Source organism: Theobroma cacao, chromosome 1 (assembly GCF_053813885.1).
Source record: "Theobroma cacao isolate CCN51 chromosome 1, ASM5381388v1, whole genome shotgun sequence".
Lineage (NCBI taxonomy): Eukaryota > Viridiplantae > Streptophyta > Magnoliopsida > Malvales > Malvaceae > Theobroma > Theobroma cacao.
In genome coordinates, this window is record NC_142639.1 from 609,663 (window position 1) to 622,703 (window position 13,041).

Here is a 13,041-nt window from a genome sequence, read left to right on the forward strand (position 1 = left end):
GTACTGCTGATCTTGGAGGGGAGGCGGAAGCTATAGCTGATAGGCATGTATGAGTAGGAGCCCGACTATGCCCACCCGTTCTCTGAGGGAAAGATTTGTTCCAAGGTAGTTGAAAGATAGAATGGGTCCAAGATGGCCTGGACTCTCCTTCTTAATTGTGTAGGAAACTTGGACAGTGTTAGGTGGGTTCTTTAAAAATGGATTTCTCATTTACACCTCTTCGAAACATGAAAGTGATTTGACTGGCGACAGCCGCTAAGTAGTCCATTCCCTATCTTCTTGAACCCGTTCTTTGAGGGAAAGACTTGTTCCAAGGTAGTTGAAAGATAGAATGGGTCCAAGATGGCCTGGACTTTCCTTCTTAATTGTGTAGGAAACTTGGACAGTGTTAGGTGGGTTCTTTAAAAATGGATCTCTGATTTACACCTCTTCGAAACATGAAAGTGATTTGACTGGCGACAGCCTCTAAGCAATCCATTCCCTATCTTCTTGAACCCTCTCCTCTCTCTACTTCTACTTCTGTGCTACTGTTGCTCTAGAAACTATCTTGAATACTCATGGGGCGGTTGAAATGGAACACATTATCAAAGGCTGCATCTGTAATCTGTTGCTGTATCATATGCATTCAAACTGCAAGCAGAGTACTTGACAAGTGTTACAGGGAGACTTTTGGCGTATCTAAGTGCAGGGTCTTCCTCCTTGTCCTCTTCCCAGTTTAATCAAGTAAACTTTGGTCTGTGTCGGTAACTTATCTGGGAGCACCCTTTCCATGCATCCCAAAGCATCACATTTCGACCTTTGCTATATAATTGTTAAATCGTAGAGAGCTGAACTAGATTACGGTTATTGAAAAGTGGGACCTTGGGGGAGTTTTAGGCTTTTAGCCAGGAAATGCTGTCTTCTCATGCAAGAAAATGATTACCCCATGACTCAGCTGGCAGCCCCCTTGGCGAATACAAGGCATGCAAATAAAAAATCGTTCGTTGCATTAATTAGATAAGCCTCGCATTCATATTCCCAAACCTACTCCACTGACTTTTTTTTCCCATTTTTTTTCAAGAATCACTGAACAACAACTTCCAGCAGTCATTTTACAACTGACAACGAAGTTCTAACACAAAGAAAGCATGTAAAACTTATCCAAAGGAAACATACATAGACAGCGAAATAAAGAGGCCAGGACGAGGGCCTTTAATTTGTGGGGCTGCTACGGAAAGATTTCAAAGCTTTGATGGCCGTTGCTCTCAGTATGAACTGATGATATGCTGCTGCAGCAAGCGCTCCGATGAACGGACCAACCCAAAATATCCACTGTTTTTTTATCACCATTCAAACAAAAAGAAACCTCAAATTAAAGTTGGTATTCGATCGAATTTATGGTGAAAAATGGACTGAAAAAAATATAAATATACCTGATCATCCCAGGCTTTTTCATTATCGTAGATCACAGCAGCACCTAGGCTCCTGGCCGGGTTTATGCCAGTGCCAGTGATGGGAATGGTGGCTAGGTGCACCACAAACACAGCAAATCCAATTGGCAAGGGAGCCAACACCTGAACCACAACCGCACCGCAGAAGCTTAGTTTCAACTCACCTATGCAAAAAGCTTCAGAAAAACCAGCATTAGAAACTAGGTAAGAGTAGCTTTTCTTGATATACTCACGGGGACGTGGGAATCACGTGCGTTTCTTTTGGGGTCGGTGGCAGAGAAAACGGTGTAGACAAGGACGAAAGTGCCAATGATCTCAGCTCCCAGAGCGCTGCCCTTCGAGTACCCAGAGGCCACTTCGTTGGCACCACCCCCTAGAGTGTTGTAGTAGCGCCTCATGATGGACTTGGCTATAGCGGCGCCACAGATGGATCCCAAGCACTGCGCAACCATGTAAGCCACAGCCCGAACCAACGAAACCTTCCTGGCCACGAACAACCCCAACGTAACAGCGGGATTAATGTGACCACCTGTTTCAACAACGAGTTCACATTTGTGATTCTTCCGGATAGAGCATGTACGGGATATGGAAATTAATACAAAAGAAAAAAACCAAGTGTCAGGTTCCAAGCAGAAGGGTTTTTTGGTGTTACCAGAGATACCGGCAGTGCAGTAGACGAGAACGAAGATCATGCCACCGACGGCCCAAGCAATACCAAGAGGGCCAACACCATCACAGGGACCTTTTTGCTTCTTGTGACCGATGACAGTGGCAACTAAGATATAAAGAAACAAAAGGGTAGCAACGAACTCGGCAAGCAGAGCTCTGTAAAAAGACCAGCTCCTAATCTCTTCCATGTCCAACAAGCGAGCTGGTGGCGGGTCTACGTAATCCTTCCCATGTAGCTGGTGAACTTGGCCATCTCTACTATTCTCCATGGATGCTATGCTATGTTTTTCCCAAACTCTCGTGACAAGAGTACCCTACTTATAATGCTCCAACCCAGTCGGCCCGCTTTGCTTGCGTTTGCAATTATGGCTAGGCAGCGGTACTTCCTTTGAGAATAAATATGCTTTACAATAATCTTCCAGGGGAAATGCATTGGATCCATTTGCCAGCAAGACTATGTGACATAGCAATTAATGCCCCTATAGTTTGGTTCGTTGAGAATGGGCAAAACGCCTACTTACTTGCTATCCAATGAACCCAAATCAAGCCCCGAAAAACAAGTTCATTTTTGGATTGGGATTCATCAAATCCTTAACCTTGAAAGCTATTGTTCAGCGTCATTGTTTCTTTAGTTTACATGTATAAGTGTAGATTGCTTCAACAATTTGAGAAACGATATTCTTTTGCAACAATCATTGCGTTTGCCGCCCCATCAGAATGTAGATTCCAGTTCTAGTCTGCTACATTGCCATACCATGACGGCCTCCCCTACCAAATACGGGTAATAAAATAATAGAACAGCTAAACCACAAAATAAAAAATTCATTCCTTTATCAGGAAATGGAAGTCATTGAGCTTTCCATTGGCTTGTACTCAAGTAATGTTAAAGAATTTTAAGGCCTAGAGGCTAATACATTGGAACGAATATCTCAAATTTAACCCAAAAATCAATTAATATATATTTTCAATACAGATATTTTTAATATTTTATTATAATTTAATCGATTTTCATTAAATTTTATTTAAAATATTTATTAATTTATTTTTTTTTATATTTTAAAACCAAATCAACCGAATCTTGAATGTATGATACCTTTGCCTGTGATTTTAGTAAACAGCTCATAATCTTGGGCTTTCCAGCAACCTACACAAGCCAGTTGTAAAGCATTTATATGCTTGGGTTTCTCATTTCGGAGCCCATATGTAACCTGTGAAGCCTCCCTCCACGATCACAGGCGAGGATGAAACGAAGAAGGATCTTTACCTTTGTCAAAGGTAGCCGATGCTGCCCATTGATTTTGTTATCTGGCCATTAATAACTAAACAAAATAAAGCATCATCCCTCGATTTCTCCTCTCAAGATACTTGTTACTAGAATTGATTGAAAACGAAATTAAAAAGTTTATAGTATCAAGAATAATTAAGTCGAGTATTAATAGAATTCGAGTATTCTTATAATTTAATAAGATTCATAATAAAATATTTTAAAAATAACCATTATCGTATGCATTTAATATCACTGAAATACAAGCTTCGTTTATTTTCGAGAATTAGAATAAATATGAGAATTAGAATCATAAGCAGTAAAATCATAGTTCTTTTCCACTAAAAAAAAAAAGAAAAAGGAAAAAAAATATTGTCTGGTATTCAACGAACCACCAAGAATTCCTAAAGGACACTCCCACCTTACAAAAGTAATATAGAGGCGCACCTGAGTCTTTATCTTTTTTTATCGTACTTAAATAAATTTTTATCTTTTGATTTGTCTTCATAAATTCTTAATTTTAATGAAAATTAAAATAATTGTCCGATCCAATACTAATGGGTAATATCATTAATAGAAAATATCAATTGATATTAAGTTTGGCAGTTGTTGATTTTCTGTTTTGTGTGGGTGTGAATTAAAAAGTAAGAATTTGTTTAAATATAATAAAATAATAGTAATTTAATTATATTAATTAATATAATTAAATATTTTTTTATCATTTAAGGGTTTTTTTTTTGGTCCATCTTTTGCTTTAGACATGGCAGTGGAATTGGATTCTATATGAGAAAGAAATATAGGTGAGGGGCTGTGGGCTAAAGATGCCCTTGAAAGCACAATAAGAGCGCAATTGCTTAAATAAGCAAATCAGCTTGCATCTTTTATAATTTTTCCTTTTGTGAATTTTTTTGCTGCCGTACCATTCAAAATTTAAATAGTAACACCATATCCAAATATTAAGAACAGGAGAAACTTAGAATTCAATGGCTGAAAAATCTGACGAGGAAAAAAAAAAACAAAATTCTGACCCTCGCCTTTTTTTTATTACATTTTGCCCCCATCTAAAATTAATATTCACAATCTCACATCAAATGATGTTCTTCTTCTTCCACATTTATCACATTCACACCCAAGTCTAAAATTGACCACTTTTGGAATTAAAGTGGGGAAAAAATTATATGTTTCTTGATTAAAAAAAAAAAGAAAGCTAATTCAACAACCACCCCTTTTTTGTTTTTTTTTGTCCTTTAAAATAAATAAATAAACACCTTAAAGTGAGTTTTAATTGAGAAACATCACACATTATAAACTATCCAAAGCATTTTTAGTGTATAATATAATTAGTATTGTCATTATTTAATTTTCAAAATAAATTTTTATTATTTATTTATAAGAAGTGAGAGTGTTTTTTTTTATTTCATTTAGCCTTATTTTTACAATTTATAAAAATGCAATAATATATTTAGATTTTATTTGATTTCAAAATGTTAATTCAATCTTTTTTTTTTGGGAAAATTTTTAAAAATTTTCTATAGAAAAGTTTTCTCCATTTTATCTTCATCCATAAGTAGATTCCATCTTATCTGATATCCCAATTTGGAGCTTTTTTGGTAACACTACTTGGCCAAGAAGGTAAGCAAGCGATCCACATGATTTTTTTTTATTACTTTCTATTTTTGTAATTTTGAATTTTGAATTTTGACCTTGCTTTGTTGAATCTCTAGAGAAGCTTCCAAGAATCTCTAGCTGGAAATCTACCATAGAGAAAAAAATTACTAAAAATTCAATATTATTGTTTCTTTTAATCATAAAAGAGAAAATACTTCAATTTTCTTTTTTTTTATATAAAAAATATTTCGACGTAAATATAAACTTTAATTAATGTACCATAAATGATTTTTTTTTTAAAGTAAACATTCGATTGATTCGTTTTTAAAGTTTTGAAAACTGAATTAACTAAATACCGAATTTTCATAATCTGTTCATTTTTAAAATTTTAAAAACCGAATTAACTGAATACCGAATTTTTAAAATTTTAAGAACTGAATTAACTAAAAAATGAACTTTCCATAAAAAATAATTAAATTAACATGAAAATACATAAAATTCGATCGATCAATCATCAACTTATTGACATATTCATGTAAATTGCTCCAAATCAATACACAGTAAGTATGGCATGTCATCAAAATCTCACACAAATTCTTCTTCTATTTCATGGGATATATAAAATATTTGCCAAAAAAAACTAAAAATTCTAAAAATTTCATACAAAATAAGCCTAATTGGATCTTAAATTACTTGAAATAGTAAAAATACCCACCTCGTGCTGCGTTTTTACCAAAACAGTCTTTTTCGAAATAAGATTGGGGATTATCATAAATATGCTTACGTGGCATTTTTCTATTGGATGCTTGCTTATTGGCCACGCTAAACTGAAAACAATGGAAGCCTGAAAAGACCTTTAGTAGGTAACTGAATCTTTACCGCAACTCGAACTAGGAAACAATGCTGTAAAGTGGAAAAACCCTAATCAGATTTAACAGCGGTAAGAGCAGGTTAATTGACCAAAACAACCCTGGACACGAGGGCAAAATCGTGAAACCGCAAGAACTTTTACTTAAGCAAGCAGCTGAAGGAAGTATTTAAGAGAGACGCACACAAATAAAAAATGAAAAAAAAAAGGAAAAATAAGAGAGAGAAAGAGTGAGAGAGAGAGAGAGAGAGAAGCAGAGGTTACAGAGCCTCCATCGCCCTTCTTCTTCTTTAACCTTCGTCTCTCTTCGCCGATCGGATCATACAATCCCTAATTTTTTTATTTTTGGAAAATCCCATATTTTACATTTGCGAAACCTTGAATTTTGAAACTCTCAATCTTTCTCTTTCTCTTCCCGATTTTATTTTATTTTTAATCAAAATTTTGTTCTCCTATTTTTCCTTTTCTTTTTTTAGTTTTTTCGCTGTCGATCAACTTGTCGACTTAGGGGAAAGAAAGGGGAAGAGCGAAAGGAATATCCAGTTTTGTTTGATTAGGGTTTGATATGGCTGCAAATATTAATACGGCTAATTTCAATACCTCCGCTGCAGTGACAGCTGCTAATCACTCTCCCAGTAGCCCTAACCAATCACATCGTGCTACGAGGGTGGTTTCTTCGCCCTGGACTCAAATCGTCCGCGGAGAATCAGAGCCGATCGCGGGTGTACCTTTGTCGCCTTCGACCTCCTCTTCGTCTTCACCATTGGCGGCTGTGATTGAGCCACCTGTTAACGCCGCGGTCGAAGAGGAAGGCGTGGAGAATGGGGGTTCTGGTCCCAATGGCAATGCCGGTAAGAGGCCGGCTTGGAACAAGCCTTCTAACGGGGCTGCGGAGTTTGGGGCTGTTATGGGGGCGCACATGTGGCCTGCTTTGTCTGAGTCCGCTAGGGTTTCTTCCAAATCTTCTTCAGACTCATCCAAAGCTTCACCGGATGGATCATCTTCTCCTGCTGTCCCCGTTTCTCAGGTTTGTTTTCTAAAAATTTAAGTCCTTCTTTATTAATTTCAATTCAATTAGCATTTTAAGTATTTATTAGCCCCTGCTAAAAAGCTGGAATTAACTGTTTCAACTCTACTGAATCAAAATGAAATTAGTTTTCCAATTTGTTTTACTATCTTTTTGGTAAGCAAGAGATATCTTAAATTCTTAATCCAACTTTAGGGTTTACTTGAATTAAAAGAGGGAGCTGGATAATGGATGTTATGTATGAATATAGGGAGTATTTAAGATTTTCTTACGCAAGTTTGTTTAATTTTGGATTCTGAGGCTGCTTAATATTGATGGTTTTGCTGTTTGCCGAAATTTTAGGGGAGTGGAAATGCATTGTCTTCGTCTTCACAGAAACAAGTCAGCAACAATGTAAACTCGAATTCAAATGCGACTCCAAACAACGCAATGCCTGTCCGCCAGAGGTCGATGAAGCGAAATAGTAATAACTCGGCATCAAATGGTGGCCTCACTCAGCCTCAGCCTCAACCTCAAGGTCCTGTAGCTGAAGCAACTGCGAACAACCCTTCTAGGGACCACATACAGAGAGGTGGATTTGTGTCACAGCCTCATAGTGGTGGTAATGATCACCCACACCCTCGGAATTCATTCAGAAATCGTAATGGTGGTCCACATCCAAGAGGAGATGGTTCTCACCATCAGAATTATGGAGGAAGGCGCAATCAAGACCATGGAAATCAAGATTGGAATGGTCGAAACTTTAATAGTAGGGATGGCCACATGCAGCCAAGAGTTGTTTCCAGGTTAATGAGGCATCCACCACCACCTCCACCGCCTAATACTGCACCATTTATTACTCCCCCGCCAGTGCGGCCTTTTGGCACCCCCATGGGGTTCCCTGGTATGCTGAACTTATAATCATTATTATTTCTCTCTGGTTGAGGCAGAGTGGTACTCTAAGTTTGCTCTGATATCTCTTTCTCCTTTCAGAATTGCCATCTCATGTTTATTTACTCCCAGCCCCTCCTCCAGAGTCACTTAGAGGAGTGCCCTTTGTTGCACCAATGCCACAGGTGTTTTTCCCTGCTCCAGAACCTCAAGACCATCAGTTGCATGCTAGGATAGTGAATCAAATAGATTATTATTTCAGGTAAAGCTATGTTTGCATGTTTACATCAATCAAACTTGTTAATTAATAGCCATATACTGTTATTTTTGGTCACCCAAGAAGCTAACTGCCTGTTTCTTCATTGCAGTAATGAAAATCTAATTAAGGATACATACTTGCGGCAGAACATGGATGACCAGGGCTGGGTTTCTATTAAATTAATAGCGGGCTTCAAAAAGGTGAGTTTTTCGGATACATTGTAGCTGGTTTCATTTATGTGATGGTGATAGTTCCTTTGCTTAGAGCTTTTTAATGATGATGTGCATTGGGAATTTTTAGCATGCTCATAAGTTACATCTATGCCTATTGGACTCATCTATTATTCTATTGTCGCAAGTCTATGTGGTTATCATTAAAAACAAACCTATTTCAAGTGAAGACTTGGAAAGAAGCAAAATAAGCATGTACATTTATAACTTATAACTTAATTTACTAATAATGAAAATGCATATTGATAGCTATCTGTAATCTGTTGGTGTAAAATTCTGAGAGGAGCATTTTTAGAGAACAATGAGGGGGAAGAGAAAGATATGAGAATAAAGTAAGGGCAGCACCCTCATTCACTATAACAGAGATGTGAAGGACTGAGGTCTAGCTTGTGGGTTTAATACACCTTGAAGTGATTATACTTCAGTTAAAGCTTCTGCAGAGGTTTGTACCATTCAGGGTTTTATGGAATTGGTTCTAGAAAATATATTTTGGGAAAAACTTAATTGCTACATTTTCAAATTTTTTCTTTTATTTCCAAGAAAATGAATATAAATCCCAACAAGCCTAGCTTTTGCTGTCACCTTGCTGCTAGTTGTGCTAGTTCATGAATTTTCACTGTAAATCCTTACTGTAAATGAGCCATTTGAGCATATGCATTTATACTTATTAATACACATTTTGTTTGACTATTATTTGTGAGAAATATTGTTGCTAGTTGCATTTTCTGGTCAAGATAATTTTGATGGACAGAACGTTGTCTTGATGCACATATATATATGCTTTTAAATAACCTTTTCATATTTTATTCCATGCTACTTTTGTTAGATATAATTGCTTGTATTGCTGGCTTACTCTTCTCATTTGGTATTTGACTATTTGTGTTCTAAGTACATAAGTACATAAGTACCAGTACATAAGTACTGGATCACTTTATAGCTAAACCTTTGAGTGATTGTTTAACTCCTCTCTCTCTCTCTCTCTCCCGGCGCCCCCCCCCCCCCCCCCCCCCGCCCATCCTCTTCCCCCAAAAGAAAACACACACACACATACAAGTGAACAGACTCCTATTTTCCTGCACCCTTGCTTCTAGATACAGTTTTAAATGTTAAAACCCTTTTTGTTTAAGTTGCAAAGCTAATGTGGCATGCTTTGATTTTCTTTTTATACCATCAGATGTTATCCAAGGGTATGAATTCTATCTTTGTTTTTATAATTAATGCATAAGATAGATGTTCATCATTGACTATATGTATGGACCAATGCTGAAGAAATCACAATTCCTCATGCTATCATTTGTGTATATTGATACATTAGATTAGCATGCCGATGCATGTTCATACAGTCCATGGATTAATACATGGATATCTTCCCCCACCACTGCCCTCTAGATACTGGTTGAAGTAGTCTGTCTACTATTAGAGATATTTTATGTATACCTGCCTTTATTTCTTATGATGAGTTACATTAGAACCTGTAGTCCTTCCATTTCTTTTGCTCGAACACATTCTTCAGATGGTAGTTAAACCTTTTGCCAAAAAAAATTGGTGTTCTAAAAACAAAGTAAATGTACATAAATGCAGTGTATCAACTGGTTTTCTCGGTTTCCAGGTAGGTTGGAGCATCGCTTTCTAGAGATGTTCTTTGATTTCTAAAGTGTGTCTTTCTCCTTGGAAATATATGTTGATGCCATGCCTATCTGAGTTCAGAAGCTTAGCTGTTGGATGTGCTTTTAGTTGGATTTTGCTTCTTCCTAGCAATTTTTTAAAGCTATCAAGTGCAAAGACAACATTTCTTATGGCTTCTCCTCTTCAGGTTTCATTTTTGACAGATAATATTCAACTTATATTGGATGCTCTGCGAAGTTCGACAGTTGTGGAAGTGCAGGTATCTTCCAATTGAAATCCTGGGTTATAGTTTCTTTACTGATTTGATCAATAGTAAAATGCTTCTTGACTTCCAAAAAGAAATGCTTCCCCTTTAGTATTTGCTGCCCTGGTCCTGCTTTAAGACATGCAGACACACACACACACACACTGCACTTCTTAATTTTTCATGCTTACCTGACGGCTCCGTTAGAACTAATATCTTCATAATATGACAAGAATGATGTGGTTTCTTTTGCTTTAATCTTTTCTGCACTTACATTTTAGGGTGACAAAGTAAGGAAGCGGATTGATTGGATGCGATGGATAATGCCAGCTTCTGTTCAGTTCCCTACCATGTCTGGCCAGGACATGCTGGTGTCCCGTGTTCAGAATATTTCATTGGATCAGAGAACTGCTAACCAGAGCGGTGCAAGGAGCCAAGAAGATGCTTATGCTGATGGACTATCAGGTAGATCATTATCCGGGGACTTCAGTAATCAGTCACGGCTATTCAACAGTGAGGGAGCTGCTGTCAGTGCTCCAGTGAATAATTCAAATTAAAGCTAAATGTGCTCTGATGCACATTTCCTTGCTAAAAATTTCTGGAAGACAGAGAAGAGGATGATTTTGACACCGTTGGTGATTATCTTGCCTTTCTTGCAGATAGTGGTTTTGCTTTGCACGATGAAATTCGATTTCTTTGTGCTGCAAATTAGAGCAAACGTTACGAGAAGAAAACAAAAGGAAAACTACTTTTAGAAAAAGCAAAAAAAAAAAAAAGCAGAATATTTGAAAAAAAAAAGAATTTGAACCTTTTAGACTTGAGCTAGTAGCACCAAATTATTGTGGCTGTATGTATTGGTTTTTTTTTTGTTTTTTCGTGGGGGATGTTGCCTTTTCCTTTACTAGTTGTGGTGGCGTGGTTGGTGTTTCAAATCTGGGGGAATTTTGATTTACTTCCCCTTTGCTACCCCCTCAGTTGATTTTCTATTTTTCTTCTTGTCAAATTTTGGGGGTTCTGGTAACCTCTGGCTGCCAGGGGGAAAAATATACAAAACCTTGACAGAACAAAGTACCTTAAGTTCATGCCAGGAGGGAAGAAAGGAGAATGGCTACTTGCTGCAGCAGCTCATGCTATTAGTGATGGTCTCTCTATTTATGGGTACATCATTTTATCACCTAAATTCATACTCTCTCTCTCTCTCCATATATATATATATATATATATATAAGGACATTTGCATTTGCTGCATAAAGTTGTCCTTCATTTGTCGGGACAAACCTTTGAAACCGACCAAGTTTAGAAGTGGGGTGTAATGATTAAGAAACCTTGGAGCTTGTTCAGACTTGGACTCGCCCTAGAATAATATTTACTAGTTTTACCTTCATTTATTTATCTATGCTACCTTGCTCTTTATATTACCTCTTCTGTCCCCCTCAAGCTCTGATCCTTTGGTACTAAGATCTCGTAAGCTGTGAGTCGATGTTGGATATATGGTAATTACAGTTTCTGTCTTCTTTGTCCACACCAAGGAGATGAGGTCAATAATTTTGGGTTGAAAATTAATTGTTCAATTATTGTGAAAATAAACATTGTTAAAATTGAGTAATTTGATCGTTTTCGATTTTGAAATAAAATCATATAAATATATTATAACACATAAAAAAAATGTTATTAAAAAAACTAGTTAATTCAATGATTAGCCAAATTATTAAATCTAATTTGATCTATGGATTAAAATTTTATTTTCAATTTTGAAAAAAAAGTAACGGAATAAACTGTTTGCACATTATTGCTTTTGAGGTAATAGAACGCAATTCCAATTCCATCTCTCTTTTAGAAGTGGATAATAGGTTGTTATTGACAATGGGCAATGCATTGGTACAACATTGTTTTAGAAAAAAAAAAGATGGGGTATCATTCTATTCAATATGAAATATATATGTATATATATATAGTACAGGAAGACATTGCTGAAAGAAAGAAAGAAAAAGGTGGAGGGAGGGAGTAAGTTTGCTAGACTTGCAAACACAGACTTGTTCTCCCTTTGTAGCTTTAAAAGGCTTTTGGGGGGAGGAAGGTTTTACCCGATTTGATGTTGCATGGCATATATAGCAAAAACACGAGAAGAGAAGAAGTCCCAAACGGTTAGCGCATATTTGGTTGGTAGAACTGGAAGTGGCTGATTGCACATGAAAAACAGCCCTTTGGAAATGGAAACAATTGTTGGTTCCCGTTCATGGTTTCCTCTAGGCTGCCCCGCCACCTGCCTCTAGCCCTCTTACTGTTTCATGGACCCACCTCTGGACCACTTGATTGTCTTGTCGTTCGCGCTCCATGGTTTGATGGGAGCATCCGACGGTTAATAACTCCTTGCACCCGCAACCGTCCAGCGGGTCCTGGCCCTTAATCGGGCAATCACCAATGTTGAAGAATAAGAATCAGAATCTAATTGACAACGTTTCTCTGTTTCCCCCCCCCCCCTAGGAACTCAAATATGGAGTGCAGACGGGTCTCGATCAGATCAGACTACCAGCAGAGTGACAAAAGTGTCCCCCCGTAACATAGAAATGTACCATCATTGCTTCTCTTTTTCCTCCGATCTACCCTTTGTTTAAACAATCCCATAGCTTCCATTCCCTTAATCAAAATATTTTCATGCATGCATTGTTGCTCACTGCTATACCTCTGATCCTTTGACAGTAGTTTCCAAACATGCTTTCTTAATCAATGATTAGGTGAACAATAATGCAATTACCAGATGAACTAATCCGGCCTATCACATTGCTCATTAAATGCACAAGACTTGACGAGAATCACGATCGTACCACTCTTTCTATACCACTCCGTACAGTTTGGGGTAGCTAGACTGTTCAACAAAGTTGTTGTGCTTTGTTGCTTGAAGGGAGGGTGATACAGTGGCTCCAATAGGGAATGGCGGAGTGGACC

The 13,041-nt window shown here is 37.3% G+C and overlaps 2 protein-coding genes across 2 annotated transcripts; one reads left to right on the top strand and one right to left on the bottom strand.

Annotated features, from left to right (window-relative positions):
- Positions 1-969: 969 nt before the first annotated feature.
- LOC18610720 (aquaporin PIP2-7-like) lies at positions 970-2,474 on the bottom strand. Its single transcript, XM_007046558.3, has 4 exons — positions 2,083-2,474; positions 1,664-1,959; positions 1,413-1,553; positions 970-1,311 (listed from the first exon to the last, which is right to left on the bottom strand). The coding sequence occupies exons 1-4, from the start codon at positions 2,366-2,368 to the stop codon at positions 1,192-1,194; spliced, it is 843 nt and encodes a 280-aa protein (XP_007046620.1). The 5' UTR covers positions 2,369-2,474; the 3' UTR covers positions 970-1,191.
- A 3,785-nt stretch (positions 2,475-6,259) lies between these two features.
- On the top strand, positions 6,260-11,061 carry LARP1C (winged-helix DNA-binding transcription factor family protein). The gene is made up of 6 exons (XM_007046560.3): positions 6,260-6,866; positions 7,209-7,749; positions 7,839-7,998; positions 8,105-8,195; positions 10,039-10,110; positions 10,377-11,061. Exons 1-6 carry the CDS (start codon positions 6,405-6,407, stop codon positions 10,650-10,652), a joined length of 1,602 nt encoding a protein of 533 aa, XP_007046622.3. The 5' UTR covers positions 6,260-6,404; the 3' UTR covers positions 10,653-11,061.
- The last annotated feature ends 1,980 nt before the right edge of the window (positions 11,062-13,041 follow it).